Genomic DNA, 17,418 nt, shown 5'->3' on the forward strand with positions numbered 1-17,418 from the left:
CCTGGGTGGTGCAGTCAGTTAAGCGTCTGATTCTTGATTTTGGCTCAGGTCATGATCTCAGGGTCCTGCGATCAAGCCCCATGTCAGACTCTGCGCTCAGCAGAGTCTGCTTGAGATTCTCTCTCCTTCTCCCTTTGCCCCTCCTGCTCTCTCTGTCTAAAATAAGTCAATCTTAAAAAAAAAAAAAAAAGAAGAATCTTTTGGATATATTAGGTTAAGTAAAATATACTACAGAATTTAAAATAATAAACTTCCGGTGGATTAAAAATAATAAATGCAACAAACATAACCACAAAAATATTACAAGAGAACGGGGAACATTTTTGTTAACTCAAGAAATATAGGCCTTCTGGATAAAATACACAAAATCCAAATGCTGCAAAGAAAAAGGTCAAGATTGACTATATACAAATGTAAAATTTCTTTCTTTTTTCTTCTTTTTTTTTTTTTTAGAGGGAGAGGAGGCGGTGAGCAGAGTGAGAGAGAGAGAGAGAGAGAGAGAGAGAGAGGGAGAGAGAGAATCTTAAGCAGGCTCCATGGGCAGCATGGAATCCGACACGCGGCTCGATCTCATGACCCTGAGATCATAACCTAAGCCAAAAGCAAGTGTCAGACACTTAAGGGACTAAGCCACTTAGGCACCCCCAAATGTAAAATTTCTATGAGACAAAAGAGAGCATACTAAGTAAAAAGATAAGCAATGAACTGGGGTAAAGCAGAGGTAGGCAAGTTTTTTGTGTAAAGGGCCAGACAGAAAATGTTTTTTGCAGACCATATAGTCTCTGAGCCAATTACTCAACTGCATCATTGTAATATGAAATAGTCTTAGGAAATAGGTAAGCAAGTGGCATGGCTGTGTTCCAATAAAACATTATTTACAAAAACAAGCCAGCGATTGCCATTCCCCTGGAATGAGTCCCGCCAACATGTAACACAAATAAAAGAGGGGCGCCTGGCTGGCTCAGTCGGAAGAGCATGTGATTCTTGATTCTGGGGTTGTGAGTTCAATCCCTGTATTGGGTGCAGAAATTACTAAAAATAAATAAATAAATAAACTTTAAAAAAACAAATAAACGATAATTTCAGCGTATTAAAATCACCTGTAACTCAGTAAGAAAAAGAAAAATAGGGGGAAAAGTAGGTGGAAAAGGACATAAAAATGCAAAGAAAAAAAATTCACAAAAGAAATAAAAATGGCCAATGTACTTGAAAAAAAAAGGGCCAATATATCAATATATAGAAAGAGACGCTCACTTGACTAATAACAGGAAAATGCAAACAAAACTACACCTATTTAAATTCTGTAATATATATTTCCATTTCCAAATGGAAATGTTTCAGGGTTGATAGTACTGAGTGTGTAAAAGAGTGAATGCAACCAGACATTCGCACACACTGTTGGTGGGACTGTGTATTGATACAACCTTTTTAGAAGGCAATTTGGCAACATCCATCAGCAATTAACATGTACATATCCACCCCAAATACAAATGGCCACCTGACAGTCATAAAGACACCACTGCAACTCCACAGAGAAAGGATGGACTTCTCAGTCAATGGGCTGGGACAATCGAATATCCCTATAGAAAGGAAATCTTGACCCCAACCGCATACCATACTAAAAATTATTTGAGATGGAATACAGACCTAAATGTGAAAGATAAAATGGGAAAGCTTCTAAAAGAAAACATTAGAGAATATTTTCATCATCATCACCTTGGGTTAAGGAAAGATTAAATCAAACACCAAAAGCAATACTAAAAAAATGATTGGGGGGCACTGGGTGGCTCAGTTGGTTAAGCGTCTGCCTTCGGCTCAGGTCATGATCCCGGGGTCCTGGGATCAAGCTCCACATCGGGCTCCCTGCTCAGCTGGGAGCCTGCCTCTCCCTCTCCCTCTGCCTGATGCTCCCCCTGCTTGAGCTCTCTCTGTGTTAAATAAATAAATAAAATCTTAAAAAAAAAATTGGTAATCTGGACTTCATTACAACTAAGAGCTTCTGTTCATCAAATAGCACCATTAAGAGAGTGAAAATGAAACAGGCTGGAATAAAATATCTGCAATATATTTGTGTGTGTGTATATATATATATAGGTATGTATATATATACATACATATACCAAAGGATGAAAATTTCCAATTTATATATATATAATATATATATATACATAAAATATCTGCAATTATATATATATCTGCCACCAAAGGATGCTAATCCAGAATACAAAGAACCAGCCGCTACAAATTTATAATAAAAGGACAGCCCAATCTAAAAATGGCAAAAGACCGTGACAGGCACTGTGTAAGAAGATGCACGAATGGCCCATACGCACGTGAAAAGTACTAATCATCACTAGACATCGGGGCAGTACAAATTAAAACCACAATAAGATACCACTGCCCTCTCACTGGAATAGTTAAAATTAAAAGGACTGACAATACCAAATGTTGCTAAGGATGCCGGGCCCCTGGAACTCTCACACTTTGCTAGCAGCCATTTAATGCAACCAATTTGGAAACCCATTTGACAAAATCTACTAAAGCTAGACAGACGTACGTGAGCCCTTCACGACTCCATTCCTGGGTATTTACCCAAAAGAAAGCATGGCTCTGTCCACCGAAGATATGTACAAGAATATGCATGAGTCAAAACAGCCCAAGAAACCAGAAACAGCCCAAATCAACAGTGGAATGAAAAAAATAAGTACTTGTATATTTGCTCAATATCTACCCACAGCAACGAAAAATGAAAAGCGACTGCCATCCGCAAGCACGTGGGTGAATCTCAAAGACACATTTCGCTGAGCCAAAGAAGCAGACACCCAAGGGGGCTTCATGTATGATTCCACTGAAGGAAACCTCAAAAACAGGCAACACAAATCCCTGGTGATAGCGGTCGGAATAGTGGCTACTTTGGGGTGACGGGGATAGGAACCAGCCAGGGGCAGGAGGGAGCCTCCCTGGGTAGCCTTACACAGAAAACTTCATTAAGCTGTACACTTAATAGTTGTGCCCACTACTGAATGCCGTTTGTATCTTCACCAAAAAAGTATAAAAACAGACATACACTTTGACTAGCAATTATGAGCCTAGCCATTGATTACGTGTGTATATAAGGATCACAAGCGTGCATGATGCGCTTTTGTATGCAAGAGCAAAACCTTGGAAACCACGCAAGGTCCATCAACAGGGGCTGGCTAGATGAACTGTCGTTTATCCGTCTATCCGTGGAGTAAGAAACACTGGTGTGAAAACACCCTCAAGCTACACTGTCAGAGCAATTCGCATTTTGAAAACCTGTCTGGGGGGCACCTGGGTGGCTCAGTCCTTAAGCGTCTGCCTTCGGCTCAGGTCATGATCCCCGGGTCCTGGGATCGAGCCCTGCATCGGGCTCCCCGCTCGGCGGGAAGCCTGCTTCTCCCTCTCCCCTCCCCCTGCTTGTGTTCCCTCTCTCACTGTCTCTCTCTCTGTCAAATAAATAAAATCTTTTAAAAAAATTTAAAAAAAAGAAAACCTGTCTGGGATGTGAACAGTCGTGTGGGTGCATGTTAATGCTTAGACAGAATCTGGAAGAAGGGACCAGGACCAGACGCTTTGCAGAGGACACCAGTCCTGGGCTCCACATTCTGGGCCCTGCCACTTCCTAGTTGGGTGATACCGTCCTGATTCTGTGCTCAAGAACCCCCAAACCGACCATTTGGGGTCTCCCCAGGGGCTTCTGCTCCTGGAGGGATGCCTGGAGCACGCTCACCTGGGGCAGGTCACAGAAGGCTCTGCAGGCGGGGGAACCTGAGTTCGAATTCTAGCTCTGACTTTGTCAGGCTTGCCCTAGAGCTCAATACTCCGCTCTCAGCCTCGGTCACCTGGCCTCCACATGGGGTCAAATTTAAGCATTGCCTCAGTCACCCCTGGTCCGCTGGGGCACCTCGTCACTGTTAACCAAGTAAATAAACCAGTCTAGAGACGCTCAACAACCAAGTAAAATAAACTCACAAGTGAGGTAATTTCAAACAGAGACGGTGCCAACAGGAAATCAAGCAGGATAATGCAATAGGGTGTCTGGGAGTGGGGGATGTGCGGGGGTGAGGGAAGGCCTCCAGCAGGGTGGTGACACCGGGGCTGTAGTGGGATAATGAGAACGGGGTGGCCACGGAATGAGCTAGGGGGGAAATCCACATGGGACAGAGGGGTCCGGACATGTCCTGAACCCCCAAAGCTGAGAGCTCATACCTGCACGTCTCCATCTTTGAAGGCCAGACCAAGAGAAGCAGGTGCCCCCTCTCCTGCTTCCTCAGGGCCCGCCTCTTCTAAGTGATTGACACAGGTGTAGACCCCCCACCCCACCCCCCACATGGCCCTTTCCACAAGGGTGCCCTCTCTCTGGTCTACCCAGGTACCCCACTCGTCCCCGTAGCAATGGGCAGGTGAGCCAGGCCCCTCCCCAGTCCTCACCCTGGCTCTCTGGTTTAGCTTCATCTCCATAACAGACAGGGTGCGAGGGAGAAAGCTCAGCCCACCCTGGGCAGTGTCCCCCTGCCTCCTGCAGACGTCCTCGGCCCACGAGAGTCACCCAGTGGAGGCAACTGGGACAAGTTCCCCAAGGGCAGGAATTCCATCTTCTGCTGGGTCCTTAGCACTAAGCATGGGCTTGGCAAGAGCAGCCACTTGAGTGCTTTTCGTGGAGTGAGAGGCCGAATGAACACACTCCCCTAGTTCTGCCTCCCCGGGGCCTGGCACAGGGCAGGAGTGCGCTACCTCACAGTAAAATGGTAGTATGCTCCTGTCCAGACGCATCTGTGTAGGTATGCGCACTCAAAGACGCGGCTCATCCCTCACCGCGGGGATTCCATAGATGTCAAATCTCTCAGACAACTCAACACAACTCCTCCAAGAGCCAAAGCTTGACTTCTGTTTAGATGGCTTTGGCAATCGCCTCCCTGAGGGTTAGCCTGCCCACCTGCTCATCAGTGCATTTGCCGACTGAGAGCTGACCTTTCCTTGATGACTCAGAGTCACCAAGAGGAATGTTTGTCATTGGGCCAGGTTCTGTGTCTGCTTTTGAGGTTTCCTGTCTCCCTTTTCCCTGTTGGCATCACGTCTGCTTGGGTCTTACCTGTCCGTTCCCCTGGTATTAAGTAAGAGTCACTAAGAGCTGAATTAGCATCTAAGGGCCTGTTTTAGACTAGGACTTTGTGATGCCCATTTTGAGACCTCTGTGGCCTTTTGTGCCCCTTTTAGTGTCCAGCCATTCATGGGAGACCCATCCAACCCACCAGCTCACCTGAGCACATTCCTTGACTTCTCTACACCACTCAGGATAAGGGTTGGGACCTCAGTGGGGAGACCTAGCCCTAAAGCATCCGGCACCACTCCCGCCCCAGGCAAAGCTGGCTGGCAGCCACCTGGATGGCGGGGGCTACACTCACATGGTGAAGTTCTCCTCCAGGAAGCAGCGGTTACGCAGCAGGCCCGCCCAGAGCTGTACACCAATGATGCCAAAGATGAAGAAGACAAAGAAGCAGAGCAGGAGGACATTCCCCAGCATGGGCAGCGTGTCCAGGAGCAGGTTCACCAGGATCCGCATACCTGTGAGTGGGGGAGGGTGGGGAGACCGTCAGACTTGGGAGGAGAGGTCCCAAGAGGAGAGAGGGAGAGCAGGCTCAGAGAAACAGAGAGAGGGGCACTGGGACGGGAGGTGGGGACACACGGGCAGGGGCTCCTAACTGCTCCCAGCCTGCTCAGTGGCCATTGGACAGACGTTCTCCTTGGTGTCTGCCCTAGAAATGGCTCTGGGCCCCACCACACTTCCACCAGATTCTGGATGAATAAGCAGCTCTTGATTTATGGAGCACCATTTATGTGCTAAACCCTCTTCTGGGTAATGCACAAATATGATTTCCTCCAACCTCCATGACAACTCTGTGAGGCTGGTGAGATTCTCCCTATTTTATAGAAGAAGCAACTGGGGAGGTTCACAGAACTAAAGCTACTTGCCCAAAGTCACACAGCTGGGAAGCAGCAGGGTCCGGATTTAAACCAGATGTCCCAACACCAAGTCTGGCATTCCCTCCACAAGCCCCAATTACCTGGCAGCCTGGGACCGAGGCTGGCTCATCTCACCCTGCCCAGAACCCACCCAGATGAGCACACTAGGTGCCTAATGAATGTGTCCCAAATGTCCTTCACCGCTGGGGCAGCCACTGGTTCCAGCCAGAACTGCTCTGCTGACCCACCCCACCACATGACAGAACCAGGCTGAGCTCTTGGACAACCTGCAGAAGAGCCCTAGCCAGCGGTGGACTCAGAGCTGGCCTGAGAGCAGAAGAGACCTTTCCTTCCTGAGGAATAGCTGCAAAGAACCAGCCAAGCCAGAGGCAAGAAAAGGAGAAAAGGGGGAATGGGAATGGAGACAGGAGTCCCTCTGTGTGGGGGGGTGGGGGGGTGTCAGGGTGACTGAGGGGGGCTTCGGGCGGGTATGGGAAGGGGAGCAGAATGCACCAGTTACATCTTGGAGGGGCCTGACATCCTGAAACCCAGCAGGTAGGAAAAGAGAGCCTGTGGAAAGCTTGCAGTCTCTGATTTAGAGAGATCGGCGTTCAAATCCTGCCATATTTCCTATGGGACCTTGAGCCAGTCGCTCCTCCTCTCAGCAAAGGGGCCCAAGAAGACAGCAGCCACCTTACAAAAGTTCCCCAGCTCCAGGGCCACACCCAAAGCTCAGCAAACCTGGTGCTCCCAGCCCACAGCTTGCAGCCCCAACCCCCACACACTTACCACCTTTCACATCTACCTCCCCGTCCTGCCCTTCTGCCCCTCCTGCCCTGCCCTGGGCTGATCCACACCACCAGCCACACCCTCCATGCCCTCCCCCTTTCCACAGGCTCTGTACCACCCCCAGCCCCTGATCTGTGAAACTGACCTGCTCTCCCGAGTCTGGGTGATGTCATCCATCAACACGACCTCATTACTCATCTGTATGCCACCCACTCCCCCTTGACTCCATGAAGGAAGATCCAGCCACCCTGGTAACTGGAGAATCCACAGAAGTACAAACCCCAGGCAGACGGGTCATCTCTGTGGTTTGGCCCGGCCTCCTTTCCCGGTCCTATGAACACAGCCCCATGGGGCACGTGGGTGGCTCAGTCAGTTAAGCATCTGCCTTCAGCTCAGGTCATGATCTCGGGGTCCTGGGATTGAGCCCCAGTCGGGCTTCCTGCTCAGTGGGGAATCTGCGCCTCCCTCTCCCTCTTCTCCTCCGTCCTGTTTGGTGCACACGCTCTCTCTTGCTTTCTCAAATAAATACATAAATCTTAAAAAAAAAAAAAAAAAAGCCCCACTCCCCCATTCCAGTCCCCATGGTTTGGCTGGGCTGCCATGGAGATCACATGACCTGGGCCTGGCCAATCAGCACATTCTGTTCCCCTAGCCCCAGGGGTTGGTCCAGGATGGGCATGTGACCCCAGCTGGGACCAATGAGAGTCAGCCCTGAGACTTGTGCTGGAACTACAGAGGGAGGGAAATGCCCACTTCCTGCAGAGCTTGCAAGCCGGGGAGAGTTACGCCTGGAGCTGCTGAGACCGCTGCTGGGACAGTCTTGCCTTAGCAGGGTGGTGCCTGCCTACAACTGAAGCCAGCCCAGGGAAAACAGAGCCCAGGACAGAATGGGGGCAATTCCTGACAACAGCCTGGAAGGACTGCAGGAGGTCTGTGAACCTTGTGAAATTGCTACAAAATGTGCAGGTATGACATCATGAATTTTTCTTGGGAGAAGGTCCACACAAATGTCTGTGGCTCCAAAGTGGGTCAGGAGCTGGTAGATCACTCTTGAGTGCATACCTTCCAAGATCCTGGGAGGTTGGATTCTACCTACCTCTCTAGCTTAATATCTCTCTCTCTCTCTCTCCACCTACGCCTATTCTCTCTCAATACCAAATTATTTGAAGTTCCCTAAATATACCATGGGATTTCACATCTTCGTGCTTTTATTCATGCTGTTCTTTCTGGAACATCTTTGCATGTCTCTTATGCCTGGCAAATCCCTGTTCAGCCACCCCAGCCCAGTTGAAACTCTACTTTCTCTCTGTAAAGCTCTCCCCTACTCTTTCTCACTCCATCCCAGGTGGAGTTCATACCTTCTGCTCTGCTTCTGCTCTGAGCAATCTGAGCGCCTCTGACCTAGCCTGGGCTGCCTTATACAGTTGTATAGGTTGTATACTGCACAACCTTGGAGGCCCCATTCACTAGGTAGTCTTCTAGCCCTAGTGTATAATTATGTTTACCCTCCTGCCTCTTCCACTGGGCTGTAAGCTCCTGGGAGCAGGGCCTGTGCCTGCGTCAGCCTCCTCAGAACCCAGTGGGTCCTAGCCCAGAACAAAGGCTCAGCCTGCATTTATTGAATGATGTGATAAGTCATGAGCAAAGAATGGAAGACTGGAGAGGGGAGGATGAAGAGACGGCAGCAAGGAGAACAGGGATCCTCTCCGGATTTTTGCTTATTCCAGGGGCGATGCTAAGGTGGTTGTTAATGAGGGTTATTATTTGGGATTTGCATCACGAGTTCTGTGTGGCGTGATTCCCAATCAATAATTAATGCCTACCCCATCATCCCTCCCCACAAAACTAGGTCAGCCTCCTCCTGGGAAAGGCCGTGGGGCTCCCTTGCAGGCTGCGGCCTCCAGTTGAGAGCAGGCCAGGGTGAGTGAGGGCTCAATAGCCCACCCCCAATGGGGTAGCCAAGGGTGTGCGGGGGAGGGGGGCGAAGAAACAGACCAAGCACCCTTGCAATCCATCCAAATCCACCCAAATGTGACGTCAGCCAGTTGCAGGCCTTTCTGGTGCCCCATCGTTCACCCGCCCATCGAACACTTCCAAATGCTGTTGCCTGCGTGGCACGGTGCGGGGCACGGGGAATCCAAACATGAACATTCCCGCATCTCGGCGCCTCAGAGCTTGCAGTCCAGCAGTGGGGGGACGGGCGACCACAGTGTTGGGAAGCACAACCAAGCCTGGGGAGTGGTGGCAGCTCCGGGCACCTTCCCAGAGGGACTGACTTGAGCTGGCCCTGAAGGATGACCGGAGCTTGTGGCAAAGGCACAAGGGTATATGACCATTCAGAGAGTGCATCGCAGCCACACTTGGGGGTGGCTGCAAAGCGGAGTCTAAGGAGTGTGGGGCCCTACGCTAGGTGACCGGTCAGGGAGGCCCATGGGCGAGTCCCAGCAGGCGAGCCCTTGGATGGGGCAGTCCTAGAGGACAGGGACAGAGGCAGGATGCATGCACTGGCAGCCAGCAGCCATGTGAGAACAGGCTGGGTCAGAAAGGCCCCGAGGAGGCAGGTGGCTCTGCCCAATCCCAGCCTGGCTGCTCGTGGCTGCTCCCCTGGGCCCAGCCTTTGTTGCTCAATTAATTACATTTCCCTTGTTCTCCAGGATATTGAAATTCTGAAAGGCTCCTCAAAACCTGCTCAGCTGGCTTCCCTGAATGGCAGCCCATTCCCCCCCTCCCCTCTTCCCTCGGCCGAGCCAGGCCCCAGCTCACTCCACAGCCCTCCCTTGGGCCCAGGGAGTCCCAGGGCCGCTGAGCCAAAGGCATAATTAGCTAATTAGGGACTCAGAACGAATCCATCGTTTCCGTGCCAGGGAAAAGGGGCCACAGGATTAGGGAGTCAGGGAGGACCCCGAGAGACCCCGGCTAATCCTCCTTTTATGCCCACAGTCAAGTAATTAGCTAAGGCAAGTCGGACGGTTCCTCTCTGCCCTCAGTTCCCCTGGCACTGGGCGCAGGAGGTGGAGGCAGAGAGGAGAGGGTGAACAAGAAATGGAGACAGAGGACAGAGATGGACAGCAAGAGAGGCGGAGACAGAGACGTCTGCCTCAGACCATCCTTCCTACTCACGCCCCTCTACACCTATCCCCGCACCCAGCCCTCCTTCTCCAGGCAGTCTTCTCTGGTTTCCACCCCCAGGTAGTCATGAAGCCGTCCTGCCTCCAGTTCCCCCCAGGCTCTCACTCGCCATCTCTTGGGATGAGCTTACGTGGTTCTGCCTTCTTAGTGTGACTTTTCTTTCAGGCCTTCAGCCTGGGGTAGAGGCCAGGAATAGGCTCCAGGCAACCCCGTGAGTGTGGCTGAAGGCCCTGCTTCCCCCAGCCAAGAAGGGAGAGAGGACCCCAGAGTCCCCAGGACACCCAGTGCAGTCTCTACTTTGGTGAGTGCCCAGAGTGCCAACCCAGGACAGGAGATGTGGGTGCCAGTCCTGGCTGCGCAGCCTTGAGACAGAGCTTGCCCTCTCTGGACCCCAGCAGCCTCATCTACAGAAGACAATCCAGCCAGCCTCTCAAGAAAAACACAGGGTCAGAATACCTCGGAGGAGGAGCCCCCAAAGGCAGAAGCTGCCAGCAGTCCATCCACCCCCACAGGGAAAGTCCCCACCAGCCCCAACCACAGGCCCCAGCCTCTCCCCCCAGCCACACCTCCCTCTGTCCACTAGGCCACACCTACACCTGCCGCTCCAGCCAGCCCGGAGATGCCCCCAGCATCCCTACCCCTCACCTTCACACACACTCTGCCCCCACCTACATGGCCCTCCCCCACCTCCACCACGAGGGTTCCCGTTACTATTGGGCAGTAGTGCCGGGTCCCCTCCCCAGGGCCACCGGGCTCCAGGCTGGTGTGACAGAGCCAGGCTGATCCCCTGCCAGCCCCTGGAAAGCCCTCACACACACTCACAGGGCCATCTCCCCTCCTTTCTTAGACCTCAGCTGAGTGGCCGTCTCTCCCGGTCGGTCACCAGGCTGGGCTGGTACCCCTGCAGTGAGCACCGCTGCCCCGCCCTCCCTCTGTCACAGCACTTCTGATGCTCTTGGCCTTCATCAGTTCATGGCTCTACCCACAACCCTCCAAAACGGACAGTGCCCTGAGCATGAGGCCCCTAAGGAGTGTTCTGCAGCTTCCAATCCAGCCCAGGGCCTGGCCCAGAGTGGTCCCCCTGAAGGATGGCCATGAAGGAGTGATGGATGGGTGGATGGAGCCATTCAACTAATATCTAGTGAGGACCTACTATGTGCCAGGCACTATTCTAGGCTCTAGGGGTGCCATCTGTTAAAACAAACAAATGAATAAACAGACAAAGTCCCCTGCCCTCTGGAGGTGGACGTTCTACATAGAGGGAAGGGAGACAGAAAACCACAAACATAATAAATAAGTCTGTTTCCTCATTTGTCGGGTGGAAAGTGTTATGAAAACAGCAGGTGGAGGAGGAAAAAGGGATGGGGAGCGCCAGGCTGGGCCAGGGTAGAGTCGGTATGAACGGGGCCAGGAGAGCCTGGCCGGCAAGATGATACAGGACACAGACTCACGGAAGCTGAGGGCATCAGCGGCGGGCACATCTAGGGAAGGGCTCTCCCAGCGGGTCGAGCAGCCAGGGCAGGCCCCGGGGGTGGGGATGAGGCAGGCACACTCAGGGAAGAGCCAGGAGGCCAGCGTGGCTGGAGGGAAGTGAGCAAGGGGGGGCATGGAAACAGGGCTGCCCCACAGGGGCCAGAACTCGGGCCTCTGTTCCACCAAGAGTCCCGGGCAGAAGGGAGACGCGGTCTGAGGAGGGTTTGAAAGATCACCCCAGCTGGGGGGCAGCATGGACTCTGGGGGGGCAGGGTGGAAGGAGGAGACCTAGAAGCAGCCAGCCTGCAGGATGGTGTAGGATCACCTGTGTGTCACCCCCAGCACACGCACACACATCTCGGGGTGAGGGGCCCAGCCTGCAGGCTCCGAGGGTGGATGGTCATATGGTTGCTGCTTCCTGAGGACAGCCCTGCCTTCCCCAGGGGACAGAAATCGGGAGCGCTAGGGGGGCTCCTGCTCGTGCCCTCCCCATGTCCTCCCTGCCAGACGCTGGGCTTCCTGTGTGACCCTCGTGGGGACTGAGTCTCCCAGACATCTGTCCCTCCCCAGTCCGCCCCACCCAGCCATCGTTCACCTGCCATGATGATACTCCACATCTGGCTGGGTCCAGATGACAGTGATGGTGGAGGATGGGGACATGGCTAAATTCTGGAGCTTTCGGAAGGTCAAGCAATTGATGGGAGGTGGGGGATGGAGGAAGTGAGGAGTTGGGGCATCTCCACGGTCTGGGGCCTGAGGCCAGAGCCATGGAGCAGCCATCACGGGGACACGGGACTCCGTTTGGACACGTAGCGTTTGGAGTGCCTGGTGGACATCGATGTGAAGGCATTTCATAAGCTGGCGGGGTCGGGGGTTAGGGGAGAGGAGTGTGGCCCAGGAGCATCAGGTGGGTGGCCTCAGGGTCCAGATAGTCTCTAGATGGCACTTAAAGTCGGGAGCTCGCAAGGAGACAGAGGGCAGCTGGGCAAACTGTTGGAGCTGCTCAACCTTTTCACCCCTTTTCACTGGGGACCCCCTGACCAGACCCCCTGCTCTAAGGGAGCCGGGGGCCCTCGGTGGCTGTGGGGGAGCTGGAGGGAGAGGGAGGGGGCCGCACTTCCTGACGGGCATCTCCCCTGGAGGTCCGGGCCACTGTCTGCAGACGGGAGCTGTCTGCCCAGCTGAGTGCAGCCGCTCCGCCAGGCCAGCTCAAGTAGAAAGCGCCCGGACCTGCACCGGCCTCTGCCAAGGGCACGGCCCGCAGCCAGGAGAAAGGGTGCAGGGCTGAGGGCAGGAGGGGCCGAGGCTGTGGCTGGCCCTGGGTCTCCCCCCACCCCCGCCCCGCCCGGTCTGGCTAGGTCAGCGGAGGGTGCTGAGCGACCGGGAGAGGCCGGCTGCGTGCCCGCCACTGCCAACGCCAACTAATCAGGGGCACAGTGGGTGCCGGGGCGGCCGGGCCAGGCAGCATACGGCCATGCTGCCGCGGACCCAGCCTCCAGCCGCAGCCCAGCGGGGAAGGGGCCTGGGGGCTGATGAGGGGGCCTCAGTGCCCACTCCTGAGCTGGAAACAAATGCCAGCCAAGGAGTGTGCACCCCGACACCCTCCATCCCAGGAGAGTGCTCACGCCCTAGGGGGTGGTCCTAGCCCCAGTCCCACGGAAGGTCCCCGAACCCACTGTGGCCCAAAGAACTCCCACTCATTCTTCAAATGTCCTGTCCCCCCCCTTCTATGTAAAACCTCCTCAAAGTACACGTTAGTGACCCTTCCCCCCAGCCCCCTGCTGCCTCCATTAGAGCCCGTGTCGCACCAGCCCACAGACCCGGGCTTGAGTATCTATCTGCTTGCAAAGGGGCTGCGTCTAAACCTCCGTGGCCCCCTAGTGGATGCTACTTTGGATGAATGAATGAATGAATGGATGGATGGATGGATACATAGTAGCCCACTCCCTTGACCTGGTATCCCCTCCAGGAATGGCTCCCTCCTGATGTGTAGAGTAGACTTTGAGCTTGACGGCGGGGGAGGGGAAAGCAGCTTTCGCCCCGCCCCCACCCCCAGCATGTCTCCATCCGCACACTTAGCTTCTCTTCTTGTTCCCAAGTCAGGTTCTCGCGAGATGTTCAGGCCAGATGTGCCTCCATCTCTTCTGAGAAGGCAGCAGCCCCGGGGAAATGGGGCCCCTCCACCCCTCTTCCCTCCTCTCTCCGCCACACTCCTCCCCTCCCTTCCTTCCCCGTGGGGGCTGCCAGACCTTTCTCTGGGAAGCCCTGTGGGTGCCAAGGACGGTCAGCCCTGAAGTCCAAGGTATGGCCCTGGGGTGGGAGCCTCCTTCAGCTGCCCCCTAGCCCCAAGTAAACACACACTTTAAGTGAAACTGCTGAGATTTTCACACAAACTCTGTTTCAAAGTGAGTCTCCCAGCTTCCTTTCCAACAGATGCCTCTCGAGGCAGGATCCAAGAAGGAATCCTGGGGCCTCCTTCATCTAATCCTCAGCATGGCTGGCCTAATCACGACCCAGCTGGGCAGGAACCGGGGCAGAAAGGGCCAGAGCAGGCCTGGGATGAGGGGCTAGGTGCCAACCATGAGCCCAAAGCCCCTTGGCCTGACGGGCAATCGAAGACGTGCCTGCAAGACCAGATCATTCAGAGACTTCTCCTTTTGAAACCAGGGCTCTGAGGATCTCTAAAACCAAGAGTCTAGGATTCTGAGGCTCGATGAGTCTAAGATTCTCCGTGACTTTCAACAAGGCTAATTCCTAGATCCCAAGAGTATAAGAATCCCACACAATCAATGTATGATACAGGCACCTGCCAGGAGCGGATGTTGTGTGGACATCTTGTAGCCCCACAGTCTAGCAAGGGAGGGCTGGGACCCCATTTTAGGGATGGGGAAACTGAGGCCTGAGGGGTGGAGCCACTGGCCAAGATCCCAGGCGCTAACCCGGGTCTCACTGCTCTGGATGCTGCCATCTGTAGCCCCAACACCAGGACCCTCCCTCCGTGAGAGATGCAGGGAGGGGGCTGGGCGCTGGGCACCTGTTCTATGCCTGGAGTGCAGACAAGCTCACGCAGAGATGCTACGTGCCAACCTCACTGTGCAGATGGGGGACCGATGCAAGAGCAGAACATTTCCCGAGGCGCCAAAGCTAACTAACATGGGACCACGCTTTGAATCCTGGCCGCAATGCTCTGTACTAACCAGTGTGCCTCCCTGCGCCCTGCCCTGACTTGTCCCTGTCAGGTCGCGCAGCACCCAGCATCACGGGAGCTCCGTGCTCTGCCAATGAAAGGTGTTCAGGAAGGGTCCTGAGGGCATCACTTGTGCTTTGACCCTGGACGTGGGCAGGGGCTTTCCTGATGCCCTGCAGACGGTGTGGCTGGCTGGGGCGCTTACAAGTTCTGGGGAGAGGAAGAGGGGAAGTGGAAAGGAGTCCAAAGCCCTGGGGTCGTGCGAGCACAGGTTCAAATCCTGCCTCTGCCCCCGGCCAACTGGGCAGCCTGGGGCAGTTTACTCAACCTCTGTGTGCCTCAGTTTCCCCATCTGTAAAGTGGGCATCGTAACGGTACAACCATCCTATGGCTATTAGGAAACAAAACGAAGCAGCCACGTAAACCCTTGATGGATTTTAGCCATTTATCATTCTTGGTCAATCCTTAGAGGATGTGGAGAGTTTGCCTCCCAGCCGGCCCTGCCGTGCAGCCCCCTGCCCAGCCGACACGTCCTGGACGGTTCTTCCTCTCCACCTGCACCTGTAGGTCCGTCTGCCAAAAACGCCCTCCCCGACCCTCTGTGTGCTTGGGGATTGTCTCCCCAAATCAGCCTCTGCAAAGGTGCCCCGATGCCCCTGCCCTCTGTCCTCCATGTTCCAGCACCTTCTTCCCAATAGTAACACCTACTGACCACTTACAGCACACCGAGCTCTGTGCTGAGCTCTTCATGCACGTTATAGTATTTTATTCTTACAAAACTGTAGGGAAATTGGTATTATTAGGCCCATCTTATTGTTGGGGAAATGGGGGCCAGGAGAGGAGCATGGATGCCCAAGGTCCCACAATGGTCAAGTGGAGGCCCTGGGATTCGAACCTGGGCCTGTCGGTGTAGAGCGAAGCTTCCGTTCCTGGTCGCACAGCTGGGACCTGACAGTGGCTTCCTCCATAGCTCTCTGAGCTTTGCCCCCCTGCCTGTGGGCCCTGCCCGGGAACATGTCCTCCACCTCTCTGCATCGCCCCCACCCCAGGCCCAGCCCAAAGGCCCCTGCGCAGCAGTGGATGATTGCTGAACCAGGGACCTTAAGCCGGACAGGGCTCTGCGGGCGGGCAGTGGCCCAGGCCAGGCTCAGCATCCCCAGCAGCTGCCCCTGAACTCCCCAGGCCTCACTCCCTCCCCTCTCCACAGCCCGGGCTGAGGTGCGTGATGGTCAGTCAGGCAGAGATGTGGGCCCGCAGCTCAGATTCGGCTGGCTCAGAGCCTAGCATGACTGCCTTGGTTTCTTACTGGAGGAAAAAAGGCACTTTTTATATTTAAATGGCATGGCCAATGGGCTTTAGGAAGCACTGCAACCAGCTTACTGGGGTGCAGGCCTAGGGTTGCCCCGTGCCAGGATGGGGCACTTTTAAAGATCATCAGCCCCATCTTGCCAAGGCCCAGAAACGGACTGTGGACTTATGAAGGCCACAGCAAGGAGCCAGAACCCAGCCTCCTGACCCACAATCTGGTGCTTCCTCTCTCCCTCCCTCCCTCCCCAACCTTCTCCTCCATGCTGTGCCTCCTTTATCCATCAAAGGCTGAGTGGCCAGGACAGAGCCCTGCGTGGTAGGGTGGAGGGACATATTTTTATAAAGTTTGTAAACAGCACCGTGACTGCCAGGTGCCCCATCCATCCTGGACAAAGTTGAGAACTACACATCGAATCCAGTCCTCCCCTTGCTTTGTGAGAGTAGAGACACTGAGGTCCAGAGACACCAAGGGACTTCCTGGGTCACACAGCAGGCTCCTGGCAGAGCCAACAACCAGAACTTGCATTCCCTGACAACCCAACTAAGTCTTCCGGGCTGATTGTGCTGAGGCTTTGCAGCCATTGCTATACGTTTTCAATTGCAAGGAGCTACCCACTCTCCAGGGTTTTGCAATTAATAACCCATCATTTCACTGTTCCTGGCTCTCTAGCCTGCCATCTAGTGGCAACACTGAAAGCTACAGGCTATTGTTGAAAAGAGCAAGTCCCAGGGCAGAAGAAACTGTATAAAGACAAACAGGAGGACTTGGAATGTTTCAGGGAAACATCTAGAAAAAAAGGAGGCAACCAACCAAATCTCTCTAGGAGGCACTTCTGAGAACTTGTGCCCCCCCCCCCATGCCACCATTCCCTGGCGACTCTGGGCAGAGGACGTGGCACCTGGGACCAAAGCAGCCCCTCCCATAAAGGAGGGGATGGACCAACCAACCTGCTCTAACAGCCTGAGGCTCCTATTAACTAAATTCCTCATGAATATGAATTGATTTTAAGGTCCCTTTCCAACGGGAGCGCAGGGTGGTTTCTAAGTTGGGGGAGGGGACACACGGGGTATATTTTGGCTCCCAGAGGGTCTGTGCTCCCAACACTCCCCCAGGCCAGGTTCTGAGACAGCGAGATTCCTTCTGTCAGCTGAGAGGTGCAGTCAGCTCCGAGCAGGAAACCAGTCCCCGACTCTGCCTGCCTGGGCCTCCCGGTCATGCCTATTAACTAGCAGGCGGGAGGCCCCTGAGGAAGGACACTTACTCCTCTCGGGGCCCTCCGGGCCACACAGCCTCCCAAATTGGAGGCTTCGGGGACACAGGGCCCATCGCTGCCCTTCTCCAGAGAACCAGGCAGGCTGGTGCTGGGGACCGGGAAGTGGCCTCCACAGCCAGGAGCTGCCTAATGAGCTCCTCACTCAGTGCTGCGGGAGAGGGAGGAAGGGGGGGCCAGGGAGAGACACAGGCACCACACATCCCACGTGCACACACATGTACACACACGTGGTCTCCTGTGGCCACAGAGCCCCTCACACCCACACGCACCCAC

At 54.2% G+C, this 17,418-nt stretch overlaps 1 protein-coding gene across 1 annotated transcript in view; it reads right to left on the reverse strand.

The window, feature by feature from the left end:
* CACNA1I (calcium voltage-gated channel subunit alpha1 I) overlaps positions 1–17,418 on the reverse strand; it is a 116,314-nt gene that overhangs the window by 46,487 nt on the left and 52,409 nt on the right. Inside the window, exon 6 of the mRNA XM_025881969.2 lies at positions 5,427–5,586. Coding sequence (XP_025737754.2) covers positions 5,427–5,586 — 160 coding nt within the window. The remainder of the gene's footprint in view (positions 1–5,426; positions 5,587–17,418) is intronic.

This window comes from Callorhinus ursinus, unplaced genomic scaffold (genome assembly GCF_003265705.2).
Source record: "Callorhinus ursinus isolate GAN/ISIS: 27379988/994484 unplaced genomic scaffold, GSC_fseal_2.0 scaffold48, whole genome shotgun sequence".
In the NCBI taxonomy this organism is placed as follows: Eukaryota; Metazoa; Chordata; class Mammalia; order Carnivora; family Otariidae; genus Callorhinus; species Callorhinus ursinus.